The sequence below is a fragment of the Gracilinanus agilis genome, chromosome 2, assembly GCF_016433145.1.
Source record: "Gracilinanus agilis isolate LMUSP501 chromosome 2, AgileGrace, whole genome shotgun sequence".
Classification (NCBI taxonomy): Eukaryota; Metazoa; Chordata; class Mammalia; order Didelphimorphia; family Didelphidae; genus Gracilinanus; species Gracilinanus agilis.
In genome coordinates, this window is record NC_058131.1 from 199,497,530 (window position 1) to 199,514,547 (window position 17,018).

The 17,018-nt window shown below is 35.3% G+C and overlaps 1 protein-coding gene across 1 annotated transcript in view; it reads right to left on the reverse strand.

Annotated features, from left to right (window-relative positions):
* The window catches only part of PXDN (peroxidasin), a 158,222-nt gene that overhangs the window by 35,327 nt on the left and 105,877 nt on the right, over nucleotides 1-17,018 (reverse strand). The window contains exons 11-15 of the mRNA XM_044663613.1: nucleotides 16,373-16,489; nucleotides 14,311-14,469; nucleotides 11,277-11,389; nucleotides 7,124-7,280; nucleotides 345-453 (exon numbers count right to left, since the gene is read on the reverse strand). Coding sequence (XP_044519548.1) covers nucleotides 345-453; nucleotides 7,124-7,280; nucleotides 11,277-11,389; nucleotides 14,311-14,469; nucleotides 16,373-16,489 — 655 coding nt within the window. The remainder of the gene's footprint in view (nucleotides 1-344; nucleotides 454-7,123; nucleotides 7,281-11,276; nucleotides 11,390-14,310; nucleotides 14,470-16,372; nucleotides 16,490-17,018) is intronic.

Here is a 17,018-nt window from a genome sequence, read left to right on the forward strand (position 1 = left end):
TCAGAGCTATCAGTGTTTGAAAAATATACTAATAGATTTTGAAAATTTTGCTTCTATAAGATCATTAAAATAACTAAACAGTTCTTATTAGGTGAATGATTTATTTGTGCTATGAATTTTGCTATTTGGAAGGCCAAGTTTTTCAATAAGGCTGGCAAGCCATAGAAATTAGCCAAATGTTAATGCTATTTATTATTTAAAAATTAAAAAGCAGTTAAATCCTTCAATGTCAAATAATACCAGTAAAATTTCTTCATGTACTTGTATGGATTTTTTTAATTATTCCAGTTAATTAAAGGGAACTTAGGATTCAAGTTTGTTTGTTTTTTAAATCTCTACCATACCTGTCAAACAGATGGGTCCTTGTTGAATTGATGGCTCTGTCAACTGTTGCTATTGCTTCTACAATTGAAGTGGCTACAAAAGGATCTCCATTTCGGCTCACATCAGGAACTACAAAAGTACCAAGAAGTTACCCATTACCAGAAAAAAATACCTATACATATTACTCATAAAATTGTCTAGACACTACATCACTAAAACTTACAAAGAAGGCCACATTTTTTGTCTGACTCCTTTTTTAAACCAAACTTTTTTACTCATCACAAACTCTATTCAAAGGTATTTGCTTTGTATTGTGAGGAAATTAAGGCCCTTCATTTTCCAGACAAGATTCTGTAGGTAAGAATAAGGGAGGAAATTAAGATAATGAGTTGCTTGACTGTTCATGACACGGTAATGGGAAAAGTTAATGATAGACCAGAGTGGATGACCCAGACACAGTGAATAGCATTAGTCACACAGCTTGACCTCAGATGGATTTTGTATTTATCTTTAAATTTTAGCACATGTAATCAGAAGTACAGATTTCCTCCCTGAAGATCCAAGAAGAATAAACATACGATAGAGTAGCAGAAATAGCAAGACCATTTTGAACCTATTCTAACCACTAATATCAACAATTGACCTAGAAATCAAAGTGGCCACATGCTGGCTAGAGACAGACATTCCTTCAGATTTTAAACCTCTAGAAAAAAAATTTATTTCCTCTGCCCAAAAATTTGGGCCCTTCTGGGTCCCAAAATTATATATATATAATAGAATATATATAATATATGATACATAATATTTTGTACATTTATATACACATACATATAGATACATATGTATGAGAATGTATATGTTTGTGTGTGCACATATATGTGATACATACTGAGCTGGAATCATGAAGATAAGTGCAAATCTGACCTTAGATATACCAGCTGTATGACTGCCATTTTTTACTTCAGTTTCCTCATCTGTAAAATAAGGACAATAAGAGTATCTAGGTCCTAGAGTTGTTGTGAGGATCAAATGGGAAGATAATTGTAAAGTGCTTAACACAATGCCCAGCACATATAATACTGAATAAATATTAGCTATCAATTTTATTATTACTATTATTTGAGGTTATTGTTTGGGCTATATATGATTATATAATTATTAAATAAACATATACTAATGGAAGGATCTGGACTAAGGTTTGGAAAAGATATGGGTTCAAGTTCTGACTCAATTATTAGCTGTATGACTATAAGCAAATCAATTAATCTTTTTTAGTTTGTTCCTCTTCTAAAAAATAAATGTGATAATGCTGGCAATATCTCACTTCACAGGGTTATTATGCTGATCAAATGAGAGATATAATGTGTACAAAGTGCTTCACAGACCTTGATATACCCATTATTTTTCTTTCTTATATTGTTTTAATGGTTTAAATGGACTAGAGTGGGTGAGGGAAGAAATGTCAGTGGTGTAAAAATCAAAAAATATTTTTAAAATTATTTTTTTAAAGAAAGTTAAATTTTTAAGCACTATGTTAGTAGGTCAGATTTTTTTTATTCATGTCCCATATGAACCCAGATGGAGTTTTCTTGGCCAAGAAACAGGAGTTTGTTATTTCCTTCCCTAGCTCATTTTACAGATGAGGAAACTGAAGCAAACAAGGTTAAGCGACTTGCCCCAGCTCACACAGCTAGTAAGCATTGGAGGCTGGATTTGAACTTAAGAAGATGAGTCTTCTGAACTCCAAGCCTGGAACCCTATTCACTGTGCCACATAGCTGCCCTCTACATCCTTCTCTAGAGATGCTAGATTTAACTACAATTCCCAACAGAAAGATGGCCGTACAAGTGCTTGAGTCAGAATCTGTTCCTCTTTCCTATGTCTGCTTGTCCTCTTCCAAGTGCTTCCTTGCCATTCCTGTTTGCAAACTGGAAGACATGAAAGGTTTATAAAGAACACATTCTTTTTTTAAAAAATGGTATTTACTCATCCTGATATAAGTAGGATGAGAAAAGAGAGGTTGAGGAGCTTTTATCTGGGATAGGGAAGACAGTGGCTATGCACATACCTAGAACTATCCTTATTCTCGCACATTCAAGGCCATAGAGTAAAATTTCTGCTCTAGTTATAAAGTCATAGAAAATAAGAGCTAAAGGGCCTATGTAGAAACAGTTCTCATTTCTAGATAAGGAAACTGAGATCCACGGAGATGATTTTCCTTAAGTTGCTAATATAGAATAAAATCAGTTGAAGGAAAAGGGGGTGTTTAATATGTTAAAGACAACAATAATAAAAACAGCACCTAGAATTTATATAATACCTAGCATGTGCCAGGCACTGTGTTAAACATTTTCCAAATGCCTCATTTTAGCCTCACAAATCTTTGAGGCAGGTGTTTATTATTATCTCCATTTTGTAGCTAAGGAAATTTGAGTTAAATAGAGATTAAACCACCTGCCCAAGGATATACATAGATGATAAGTATCTCAGGCTAGATTTGAACTCAGGTTTTTCTGCCTCTAGGACTAATGTGCTATCCACTGAACCACCTAGCTTCCACCAGAAGAAATGAAACCAGGAAAAGACAAGATTTCAGGGTTATATAGCATCTCTATTATGATACATGGAAAAGGAATTATATTTATTTTATTTGGTCCCAAAGGAGAAAACAAGAAAACTTCAAAGAAGAAATGCCAGTATTCATGAAAGGGGGGGGGAACCTTCTTAATAATTAGAGTTATCTAGTAAGATAAAGAGGGCTACTAAGTTGTAGAGTAGATACAGTGTAAAGTCTAGCATTGGGAAGATTCATCTTCCTGAGTTCAAATCTGGCCACAGAAACTCATTTGCTTGTAGCTCTGGGCAAGTCTCTTAACCCTATTTGCCTCAGTTTCTTCAAAGAGAAAATGACAAACCACACCAGAACCTTTGCCAAGAAAACTCCTAATGACTGAAAATAATTGAACAACAAATAATATAAAGAGTTATTTCTCGAAGTAATGGCTTATCCCTCACTAGACTTTCTTCTAGTAGAGACTGATGGTCCGCTTGATGGTTACATTACAATTAGTATTCCTTTTGGGATTAGGTTGGACTAAAATGTCCTTCAAATTTGAAATTCCTGTAATTCTATGATTCTCTAAGTAGCAGTGACCATGTTCTTTGACTCCAAATCTAATGCTCTTTCAAAAAAAAAAGCTATCTTTCTTTAACACTACAACAGTCTATAGCAGTGATGGGCAAACTATGGTCTGTGGGCCAGATGTAGCCCCCTGAAATGTTCTATCTCGCCCCACAACACTATTCCTAATCTGACGAATACAATGAGCAGGATACAATACAATGAAACTTTGAGTTTCCTTAGAAACAGACTGACAGATGAGCATTTCCTTTCTTTTGGCCCCCTCTAAAAAGTTTGCCCATCACTGTTCTACAGGCTTTATCAATTCTTTTAAAGCTGGCTCTTCTCTCCCGTCCTCATCATCACTGTCACAACTCTGATCTAGACACTAATATATAAGCCCTGGTCCCCGTTTTACTGTAGCAGACTTAACTGGTATGCTTTCTTTGTTAAGTCACCCTGTTTTCTGCCACATTTAATAATTTCATTATGTCCTTCATCTACTAATAAAGTTTCCATGAGTCCATATTATTTATTAAGTTGTCTCAAGTCCTTTCTTTAGTTTTCACAGTGCATCATAATCTGACTGCTTCTTACCAATCAAACTTTTTATCCCAAAAGATCCTTCCACTTTAAAGAAATTTCCTCATGTTCCCTGAATATAACAAGTGCTTTTCTTTCCCATGAGCTCATCTGATTTTCCTCTTCCTGTCTCTTTCATGTGTTTAAATACTACACATTCTGAAATTTCCTATTTCAAGTCTTCCTTCTTCTACAAAGCTGCCCCATGTATACTTTACCCCTCTTTGATCTGCCCCTTCTCACCATTCCTCTGATATTTACAATTTGTACTATAAACCTTAGCTCTAAAGAATATGTTGTTTGCTTCTGTATCATATGTAAATAGTAGTCTTAATAGTATCCTCTTTTCCAACTAAATACTAATCTCTTTTAGAGAAGAGGAAATGCTTTATCCATTTTCCACAGCCCCAAATGCAGTGTAGAGAGGAGTTGAATAAAACCTTGTGGTACGGTTCAAGTTGATTCATGTGTCCTTTCTTACGCAACTTCATAAAGAGGCATCTTTCACCTTATGTTTGCAATTAGTAATATGAATTTAATTAACTTTGCAACTGAAGCCTCTCTTGAAGAAGGGCATGGTTTTAATGGATCAAATAATCTGTGTGTATATGTGTGTATGTTTGTGTGTGTGTGTGTGTGTGTGTGTGTGTGTGTAAAAGGATATTAAGGCTATTTTTCTGACTTCCCCACTCCTCAATGATCTCACCTATGTCACTGAAAAAACCATTATTATTATTTAGACAGAAAATTTAAGAATATTACTGAGGGCAAGGAAGGTAGGTTCAAATCAGTGTTTAATTAGTGTGGGAAACAAGGAATATGGACAGCCTTTCTATCCATGCAAATCAAGAACACTTTACTTATTCATGGTCTTAAGAGAGTTGCTTAGAGAACTTAAGAGTTAGAGTTAATTATTCTTGTTTTAACTATTAGTGAATATCAGAAGCAGTAATTAATTCAATATCTCTCTAAGTCCAAGGTCCATCTTCTATTCAAAAATCCAAGTAGCTTCTCAGTGTAAACCAGTGGTTCCCAAACTTTTTTGGCCTACCGCCCCCTTTCCAGAAAAAATATTACTTAGCCCCTTGGAAATTAATTTTTTTTAATTTTAATAGCAATTAATAGGAAAGATAAATGCACCTGTGGCCATCACCGCTCCCCTGGATTGCTGCAGCACCCACCAGGGGTTGGAAGCACCCACTTTGGGAATCACTAGTGTAAACTATACTATTTTTATCTTATCATAAAGTTATGAATTGACCCCTTGTTCCACAATTCTATGCTCCTCATTTCACAGAATCACAGAATTTCAATATTGGAAGGGGATTTAATTGAACACATATGCCAAGGAAATAACATGTTGGGTATATAGTCATCCAAAGTCTTGCTTAAAGACTTCTAAGAAGGGAAAATTCACCATCTTGTGAGGCAAACCCTTTTCACTATTGTTCCTAGTTTTATCCTCTAAGGCTAAACAGAACAAGTCTAATGCCAGCTTCTCAAACATTTGAATATCACTTCTTTTTTCCAGACTAAACATCCCCTGTTCCCTCAAAGATTTCCCATATAGATGAAGACTCTGGAAACCCTTTGCCATTTTGTTTGCTTTCCTCTAGACTCTTTACAGCATACATTCTTTTTAAACTCCATTGCTAAAAACTGATAATATCAGATGAGGGCAGAATACAGCAGGATTATAACCTCCCTATTCCTGGAACTTTTGAATCTCAAATGCAATCATCATTATCATCACACTTCAGTTACTAAAAATGATAATCATAGATAACTCTCTTTTAATAAAAAACCACTTCCCCTCCAATTGCAAGATGATATTGTTATAACTTGGGTTAGAGAAAATCTCCTCCCTCTTTCTGGAAGCTATATCTCTCCTAATATAGTCTTAGATCACACTAGGTTTTTTGTTCATCACATCACAGGACTGATTCCACCCCTCATCAATTTAGTAGATGATTCTCAGTGTCTTCATATATGCCATTCTATATCAAATCTGGTAAGGAGCTTGTCTGAATTTAGCTACCTTGATCTTTGAACAATAGATTTATTAGTGATGAACATAGAATTGCCAATTCCAGAATTAAAGTTTTTCTGTACAATAGTGTCTGCCAGAGCATTTTTACATATTAGCACAGGCTTCAAAAAATCCAGGTTATCTCTTCAGAAGAGGAATTAGCAACAAATCAAAACAAATTCATCAGAAAACCTTTGTGGACTTTACAAAATGCAGTCATCAAGGAACGATCAATTGATTGACTATGCTTTTGTATCTTTTTGAGTCACAACTCTTAAAAAAAAAGGACCCTTAAAATTTATCTTCATCAATTCAATTCTTTCAATCAGCCACTGAAATCATTCTTATTTGACTCTGAGTCCTAAAACTGTACCAATTCCATATACATAATATCCAGGATACTCCACCTTGAGTATACCAACTTTCCAAAGACATAATATTGTAGCTCACTTTAGCAAGATATTGAGTATTCAATTAGGGACAGAAGATTGATCTATTATATGACTAACACAGGAAATTCCCATATGTGGACAATTCCTCTACCAATGCACTGTCAGCATCTTCTCTAGAGCAGTAAGTAAGTTAAAAAATTTGCCAAGGGTCACAATGTCAATATGTCAGATTAGAACTCAGATCCTCCTAGGTTCCAAAACAGCTATTTCTGTACACAAGAAAGCTCTACATGCATCCTCTCTGATCATACATTTTTATACCCTTAAAATTTTGGGTGGGTTTAAATTACCACTTTGTCAAGCTACTATATCTCTTAGAGAGGTAAATCTTGTAAAGAGAATTGATCAAGCTGATAAGGTGTAGTGAGAAGAGGGCCAAATTGGAAATTTGTTTACTAGCTTAGCCCTGTCTCTCATGCTTTGGTTTCCACATCTGTAAAATAAGGGATTTTCTATCTGACTATATAACAGTATGCCTTTTTTCTCTAAAATTCTACAACTCAGAAGTCTTCAAATGAACTATCTAGTTTTTACATCGTAGGATCTTGGTGCTTGTTAGGTAAAATATCTCGTACAAATTATAAGAAATAATTCCTATTGGCATGACTGTCTTACCATTAACACTTAGGACCATACTAACTGAGGAATATCCAATAGTATTCCGGGCAACACATTCATAGCGACCTTCATCAGCTGGTCCAACATCGTTTATGGTCAGAAATCCCTCTGGGTTAATATGAAATTTGCCACTTTCAGTCACCTGAACTCCATCCTAAAACAAAATGGAATAATCAGCTTTTTGGAAAAAGAAGACTCAGGCTTTCTCATGCTTATTTTTTCTACTGCATGATTCTCCAAACTGGAATCTTTTGAGGTGTGCCCTCAAGCCCAGCCCAAAATTGAACCCCAGAAGGAATTTAATCTATTTCACTCAATAACAGAACTTAGTAGCAAAAATTCACTAAAAATTCAAAGTGAAAAAGATTGTTATTAAATTAAAACTATAGCACATATTTCTTAACTATAAATTCTTGCCTATTACCACTTAACAAGGTTTTCAAACCACTGAAAACATTGAAGAAAACACTATAAAATGGGTAGACTTTAAAGATAACTTTGGACATTAAACAAAAGCAAAAATTCCTTTCTTACTCCCCATCCACCCATGTTGTAAGGCAACCCTTTTAAAAGCACGAAGTAAGAATTGGTAAAAAACAAAAATACAAAACCCTCAAGCATGAAAAATATAGTCAAAGATTTTGCTTCTCCACTAGGAGAATTTGCAAAAGAAAAAGGATGACTCTTTCTTTCTCCCACTATAAAAGAGGGAAAAAAACAGATGTAGGAGTAGTTAGATATTGTAGTGATTAGAGTGCTGGGCCTGGAGTCAGAAAGTGCTCCATTCAGATTTGACCTCAGGTTAATTAACAGCTCTGCGACTCTGAGCAGTTACTTAATTGCTCTTTACTTCAATGTTTTCACCTGTAATGGGGATGATAATAGCATCTATCTCCCTGGATTGTTAAGATGATTAAAGAAAATATTATTTGTAAAATATAGGACAGTTCTTGTTTCCTTCCTTCTTTCCCTATCTAAGCTTCTAACAACTAAAATCATGGTGGTCATGGGGTTTTGCAGGAGATTTCAGAATATCTTGAAATATGGATCTGGAAATACACATCCTTATTTTCTCTAATCTCTAAATGAAATTTAGCATTTCCTTAAATTATGAATGTAAGGGGAAAAGACATTTTTTTCAGAAGGGGTCTATAATTTTCATAAGAATGCCAAAGGGGTCCAACATAAATTTACAAAAATAAAAGGATTTCTTCCCTAAAAAACTCATGAGGGATCTTCACTTGCTCTTGCCCAAAAATAACTCTTAAGAATAAGGAACTCTAATTTTATAACTGTTATCGATATAGAAGGTACTTCTCAAAATAAATTACTTTTAGATTTCTGCAATGGGCTTGCAGGTAGTGCAGAGGTGCAGGTGTCAGGCCTAGAATCAGAAGATTCATTTTCCCAAATTCAAATCTGGCCTCCGACATTTACTAGATGTGTGAGCCTGGGCAAGTTACTTACCCTTGTTTGCATCAGTTTCATCATATGTAAAATGAGATGGAGAAGGAAATGGCAAAGCATTCCTGTATCTTTGCCAAGAAAAACCAAATGGGGTCATAAAGCCAGACATAATTAAAAAATGACTAACAAAACAATCGGTATTTTCATGCTATCTTGTGTCCTATTTTTTCTATACATTATTCCATACTCATTCATCATGTTTAATTATCTCTGCAGTATCCCATCATGTGTAATCATATTCCACAGTTTGCTTTGTCATTACCTATTCTTTAGCATTTGGTCGGACGAGATTAAAAAATGACCAAACAACACTAAAAATGCTCATCCTTCAAAGGACCATCAGACATTCTCAATAGGAAACCAAAAAAGGGCTGTTGAGAGTAGAATACATACATCTAGCTTTGATTCAATCTTGGACGAGTCATTTAATTTTGCTAGGAGTCAATTTCCTTATCTACTTAGAAAAAAAAAGGAGGACTTGAGGAAACTTTGCAAAAAGGAGATTTTTTTTAACCAATCTGGAAAGGGGTCAATACAAAAGCATATTTTTTGCTCATCTGTTCATTCTTTTGGTTACTCCTTGTTGAATATGAGAGGAATTAGGTAAGAACTTATTACATTGTTTTGAATGTTTACTAAAGAAAAAATGATTTTGTACATGTCTTTGTAACCCCAGCACTGAGCAGAGTATCTTACAACACAGTAGGTGTTTAATAAATGTTTGTTGAATTGAGTTAGGGGTGGGGCAATAAAAGGACTGGATTTGAGTCCGACAAGTTCTAAACACTATTCCATTTATTATTTTTCTTCTTTTACAAATTAAATTGAAAAAAATGTTTATTAAGATGCCAGTTCCAAGGCAACAAGACAGTACAGTGGACAGAGTCCAGGCCTGGAATCAGAAGGATGTGGATTCAAATTGTAATATGGAAAACCATACTGCCATTTTTGCATGGGGCAACTTGGCAGTTTGCCCTAGTTAGAATGTGGAACCTGGCATGAGCCAGGGGGCTGGTGCCACCTGGCAGTTGGAAGCCAGGGTATAAAAAAAGCTGGCAGATCCTAACTGACTTCACTTCTCACTTTACCCTTCTACCTCTTCAGGTGTGGGATCCAGGGTGGAAGGAGTGAGAATGTGGGTAGTTTAGACTAGAATAGGGTCAAACCAATTCTGTAGGACAATACTAACAACACATCTGGCAAACTAAACCATCCTTTAGCCAAAGAATAATTTTATTTATTACCAAAGAGACCACATCATTCTGAGCATTTAGGAAAGACCTTACAGCATCTTAAGTCTGAGAAATCATCAATCCTTAGTTCTTAGTTTTACTTAACCCTTTTTCCAATTTCCTTTCACCTATATCCCATTTATCAATAAACCCCTTGGCTTTAATCTAAGAACTTTGTGGTTATTGTCTACCTCATCTAAGCCCAAGCAGGGACAGCTACCTGAAGATTCTGAAGAGCTGCAGCAGGGATAAACTCCATTACTGTTGGACAGGAAGTGACATATTCCTTTCCTATCAAACTTCTATATACACCAATAGGAAGTCACTTCCTCATCAGGACAGGGGCTGTAGAATATTCATCTTAAAGGAGCTAGGTGCCTAGCAAGAGAGAGTTTCTCCTGTCTTCTCTGCTGGCCTGGGCGCTAGATCCTTGATACATTACATTCAGTATCTCAAGCCCAGCCCTGGTACTGGACCATACCTTCCTCTTCATAGTTAGCTCCACCTTCTCTTACTATTACTAGCTACAGCCCCCATATTTCATTACAAAATCTAGCCTCAGACATTTCCTAGCTGGATGACCCTGAATAAGTCACTTAAGCCCATTGCCTATCCCTTATGACTTCAGTTTTAGAATCCATATTAAGACAGAAGGAAAAGATTTTGAAAAAAAAAAAAAAGATGCAAGCTCCAAAATTACATCATATACCAAGTAGAACAAGGAAGAAAGAGAAGGGCACATTGCATCTTATTCCTTGGTTGAATATACATAAAACACAAAATCATGATTAACATATGAACATGACACATACATGCAAAAACAAAGTAAATAATTAATTGGGCCACTAATAACCAATCTGAAGTGGTGTGTGTTTGCATGTGTATGCACACACATATAAATGTATGCATACACTGAAATTAGACACATGATATATGCATATATGTATATGAAATTGATGTGTGTGTGCATATTATACACATATACAATGTGGTGCTTTGTGTAAACATATATACTGTGTGGGCATGCATGTATGTACATATATGAAGTTTACTGGTCATGATATTGCCTTGGCTTCATAAGTGGGAAGGAGATTTGTAGGAGAAAGGAACAGAACCAAACAATGATACGAATTGACTTGCCTATTAGATAGCGAATGTAAGATTGTTATTTGTTTGTTGGTTGTTTCATTTTTTAAAAAAATGTTAAAGCATAAATTTTAGCTATAAATATATATTTATATGTCTATATAAATTTAAGATATAAATTCATGAAACTTCTACAGCCCCAAATTTGTTGCTTTTGAACTTTCTCTGCCACTTTCTACTTAGAGATTGGACAGGCAGCTGTGAGATGCTCTATATTTAATAAACCTGTGCCACATAGCAGTAAAGTCTGAACTACACTTCTGAGCCCTTCATATATCCAGCAACAGAGATTACCTTATTCTTACCTTATTCCATGTTATTACTGGCTCTGGTTCTCCTTGAGAACTGCAAGGAATCTGCACATTGGTGCCAACCTCCACTGTCATATCCCTTGGGATGCTAGCAAACACAGGAGTAACTAGAAGAAAAGTGACATGTGACTATTCAGTGGGTAGAGATGAAAAACTATTATAAATCACAAGGAATTACAAACAGAAACTGAACACATAACAATCCTCCCATACCAGATTTGAATCATTCAATTCCAATTAATCAATCAATATCTCTCTCTTATATACACACATATGTGACATACACCCACATATACATATATAGCACTTATATACAAAGCATCGAGCAAAATGCCTATACTAGATGCTAACTATCAATAATAAAAATCAAATAAATAATAATAATAATCAAAAATTATATATATATGGAGAGAGATATCAATATACTGCAAGTTATTAATCAAACAGCAAATCCTCATGAAGCATTTAATCTGTTTTAGGTACTAGCACTATAAAAAGAAAAATGACAGTCTATTCTCATCAGGTTTACAATCTAAATCCAACCATTCTGGAAAGGCAACTTGGAATAATGCCCAAAGAATGCATGCCTTTTGAACCAGCAATACTACTATTAGGTTTGTACCCCAAAGAGATAAAAATTGGGAAGGACCTGTTTCTACAAAAATATTTATAGCTATGCTTTTTGTGATGGCAAAAAAATGAAAAACGAGGAAATGTCCCTCAATTAGAGAATGGCTGAACAAATTATGGTATATGATTATGATGGAATACTATTGTACTATAAGGAATGATGAACTGTTTGATTTCTATAAGAACTGGAAAGCCCTCCATGAATTGATGCAGAGAGAAATGAGCAGAACCAGGAGAATATTATACACTGTAACTGAAATACTGTGATATCCAATGTAATAGACTTTGCCACTCACAGCAATGCACTGAATCAGGACAATTCTGAGAGTCTTATGTGAAAGAATGCTATCCACAGATAGAGAAAGAACTGTGGGACTAGAGATGAAGAAGAAAACATATGATTTGTCGCTTGTTTATATAGGTATATGATGTGGGGTTTTGGTTTTAAAATACTACTATATTACAAAAATGAATAATATGGATATGGGTTTTAAGTGATAATACATGTACAATCCAATGGAACTACTTTTCAACTCTGCGAGGAAGGAGGGAAGAGGGAAAGAAGACAACATGAATCATGTAATTATGGGAAAAATAATTTTAAAAAGTTTTTTTAATTTATAATCTAACAAGAAAGGTGCCATGTACATATAGATGTTTACAGAAAATACATACAACATAGTTACAAGGTAAACTAGAGGAGAGGGCACTAATGATATAACACAATTATACACACACACGTATACACAAAATACATACAACATAGCTACAAGGTAATTGTAGTGGGTAAGGCACTGGTGATGGGATGAGATTGATAGGAGATATTCAGAGAATATGCTAGTGAAATGATGAAACTGATGGAGATAATGGACTCAGAGAATGTGTAGGAGGAATAGTGGAAATAACTAATAATCGATGGGAATCACAGGAGGGGTAGCACTGAGAAGAACCTTGAAAGAAAAAGAAAGATCAGAAAAGCTGACATGAAAGATTACATTTCAGATTTGAGGGGAAAACTTGGGTAAATGAAAGGAGTAAAATGCCAAGTTCAGGAAACAAGCAGCAATCTAGTTCTTTTGGAATATAACTGTGTGTGTGAAGGAGAATAAAATAATACAAGACCAAAAAAACAAGAGACAGATTGCAGGTATCCCCAGTGGACACCCTCAGCAGCCTATTCAAGTACTAGTCTCTATGCTCCCAGTTGGCATCCTCCTAAGATCCACTAACTCAGGCTCTGCCTTAACCTCCAACCTACTACACCATGACTTCTTAGAACTCTCCCACTTTCCTGAAATAGTACACTCTTACACTTCTGGTGATTTGGTACAGGCAAAGGCTGTTATATAAAATTATAGAGAGGGCATTAAAAGAAAACAATTAGGAAAAAGATGGGCATTCAAATGAATAAAGTATAAGCAGGGAGTTGGCCACTTGGTCACGAATGGTTTTGGTCATAGCAACTCAACATACCATCAACTGACACTGGTAAAAATGCAGTCCGTTAGGGGAACTGTGCCTATACAACCACCTGCAATCAGTGAGTTCTTGAAATACAATCTGATCAGAATATATGAAAAGTTAAGAAGTAGAAAAATAGAACCAAAGAGAGAAAACGAAGCAGATTCTGATAAAATGCTGTACTATCTTATGAGTAGAGCTACCTTATGGATGAGGTTTTGGGAAATATTTAAACAAGTATCACAGAAAAGTAAATAAAGGCTTGTAAACTGAAAATATATTTAATTAAATTTTAAATATTATAAGGAGCTCATTTGTTAAAGACCCTCAATTTCCTCACGGTTCAAAAACTATGCAGTCATTGAAAAAGAAAGTCAGTCCTCTAACTGTTATTATGCTTGCTTTAATATCACTCCAGGAAAGCATATTTACACATTTTGCTTACAAACTTTTTATAAAACTTAAAGCTAAGTGTTAATGAACTATAAAATAACTGCTAAATAATCCAATTTTTTTAAAGAAGTGGAATAGGTGGGGCAGTTAGGTAGCTGAGAACCAGGCTTAAAAATGGAAAGTCCTGGGTTCAAATCTGGCCTCAGACAGTTCCTAGTTGTGTGACCCTGAGTAAGTCACTTAACTCCCATTGCCTAGCCCTTACCACACTTCTGCCTTAGAACCAATACACAGTACCAATTCTAAAACAAAAGGTAAGAGGTTCCTTTTTTAATTTTTAAACTGGAATATGTAGTTCCTAATAAGGAGCAATGAAATGAAAGCCAGCGAACATGAATAAATATATTTTTGCTAATAAAAACATATTTTTATTTTTTGCTATTTTATTTTATATTTTATTGCTAATAAATTTTATATTTTATTGCTAATAAAAATAAACATTCGTCATTCCCCCATGCACCCCGTACCCAACCATAAACTTTACCTCTAGGCTGCACTGTCAAATGCACGGCCACTCTCTGAGAGCCTACAATATTGACAGCTTGGCATTCATATTGTCCCTGGTCATGAAGGGCAACTCTTGAAATCCTCAAAGTTCCCGATGAAAGAACCAGATGTCTTCTATCTACTGAGAGTTGACTCCCTGAAATACAGTGGCAGTAAGTTGTTTGCTTGGCACTATTATACTACTAAAAGCAGTATAATGTAGTAGATAGAGAACTAGCCACAGAAAGAGCATCCTGGACTTAAAACCTATCTCTGATACATACTGGCAGAGGAGTGCAGGGATCAGTTCAAATCTGCCCTAGAGAGAGAACTATTAAATTTTCAGTGTGAACATTTATACCTTGCAAATTGGAAAACACAGCAGATCATGGTTTTATTTATTGTTTTATTGACTCGCTTAAGAAAGTAATGGAGATAATGTTAATAATACAAATCAAACTTAAAAAACATGTCATGCTGCAAAGATCCGGTTGTTAAACATTTACCAGCACACCTCTAATAGACTGGCTATGTGATCTTTGATGAATTATTTAATCTTTCAGTGCCCTAGGCAATTCCTTGAGACTTTGTTTTGGATACCAAATGCAGATCTCTTTAGTAGAGGGAATTCTTGATCAGGAAATACCAAGACCAATGAAATCATAAGTACATTTTTTAAAAGAATACACAATAGTATAACAAGTGATTTAAAATAGATAGGAAAGGGGGCAGCTGGGTAGCTCAGTGGATTAAGAGTCAGGCCTAGAGACAGGAGTCCTAGGTTCAAATCTAGCCTCAGACACTTCCCAGCTATGTGACCCTGGGCAAGTCACTTGACCCCCATTGCCCACCCTTACCACTCTTCCACCTAGGAGCCAATACACAGAAGTTAAGGGTTTAAAAAAAAATAGATAAGAAGTCATGAATTTGGCAACCTTTGACAACACTTTTTTGATTACCAGTTTGAGAAAGCAAGCACTATAAAAGTTTATTCAATAATATGAGTTCAGGTTGAAGAATATCAACCTTTTATTCCAAAGGCCCAAAGTTCACTCATCATTAGACTCCTATCCCTGAATATTAACTCTTATCTGCATGAACTTACAGGGAATTTCCCTTAGTGAGGATATCGAATAAAGTCGAGAGTTCTTTATATGTCCCCTGGCCCTGGACTAGTGCTGCTTTTCCTGTTTACTTCAGGGCAAAATGTGCGAGATCCAGTATGTACCCATGTACTAAAGAGATCAGATATCCATCACAACCCACTTTGGCCTGGATCAAACCTACTAAGAGTGCTGCAGGAAGAGGCTGAAATTCAAAAGAGGAAGTTTCCTTGGGCCCAACACTTATTTATCTATTTGATGCTGTCTAATCTATAATATCATTTTATGGGCAATCAGAATTAACAAAATTACCAAATAACAATTATCTAATAACATATGGAAGAAACAAACATACATATGAGCACAGTACAAATATGAAAGTTTGTAATATGTCAGGAAAAATATTAAAAGAAGTGCAATAAAGTTTAGACTTAGACTGAAAGCTTTTTCCCCCTTTTATGTGCAATTCTACCTCCCCCCACTCTACTTAACCCCTACCATGGCTTTCCCAAAACACCTCTTCCTTGTCTTCTGATGTCATTTGAAAACTTAACCTAGACAGGCCCAAAGTAGGGGGAATGGCTGGGGAGAGAGATTATTATAAATTTAGACTAGGACACTTTACCACCCTGTCTATGAAGTCAAGTTTTTTCAGCATTTGAGGTAATAATATATAGTGCACAGAACATAGTCATAGAAGCACTGCACATGTGAGACTTTTAGGTGTTGACAGAAAGCAAGTCATGTCTCATGACTTTGGAAAGTCTGGGAACTTTGGAAAACTTTGGAACTTTGGAAAGACTCAGCTCATCTAAAAAATGTCCTAAGCAGGCATAAAAAAATTCAAGCATGTGAATATACAGAATACAATACAAAAAACTGTACTTTCCATAGTTTTATCAGTGTTCTTAGGGTGGGAGAGAAGAAAAAAGAGAAACACAGTCTTGGAAATCTCACCTCCTTTTGTCCAGGCAATAACAGGTTGTGGATAGCCTTGTGCTTCACACTGGAAATCAACAGTTTGACCCTCAATAACCACTCTGTCTTGAGGAGTAACAGTGAAATGAGGCACAGCTGCACAGAGAAAATAAATTATTGAAAAAATTAAGTCAAAGGGGAAAAGTATACTTGCAAAATATTATGTTGTAGTTATAAATTATTATTTTTTAAAAGTGCATTGACAACACTTCCTTCTAAATTCTGCATATTATTTTTAAAATATGAGTTGTATGATTTCCTTGGATCTCTTTTAGACCACTATCTTTCTCTTGGTAGGGGTGAATATGAGATATAGCTTGGCATAGTGGAAAATGCTGGTTTCTTATGTCAGAAAACCTGGGACCAAATCTTTACTCTACCTAATCTTTTCTCTAAGAGTTTCATTTTTTCCTTTGTATATAAATTTCCAGGTACAAAATTTCTACAAATGAATTGTATTACTGGGTATGCATAAACTCCTTTGTATAACTTTCAAAACATTCAAGTGTGTGCCACAGTCTATCAGGACTGCCTAACCTTTCTAATTTTATTTCTTCTTCTTGCCCCTCTGGTCAAAATAAACTACTCTATACCTCACTCTTTCCCCTACCAATAAGGTAGAATA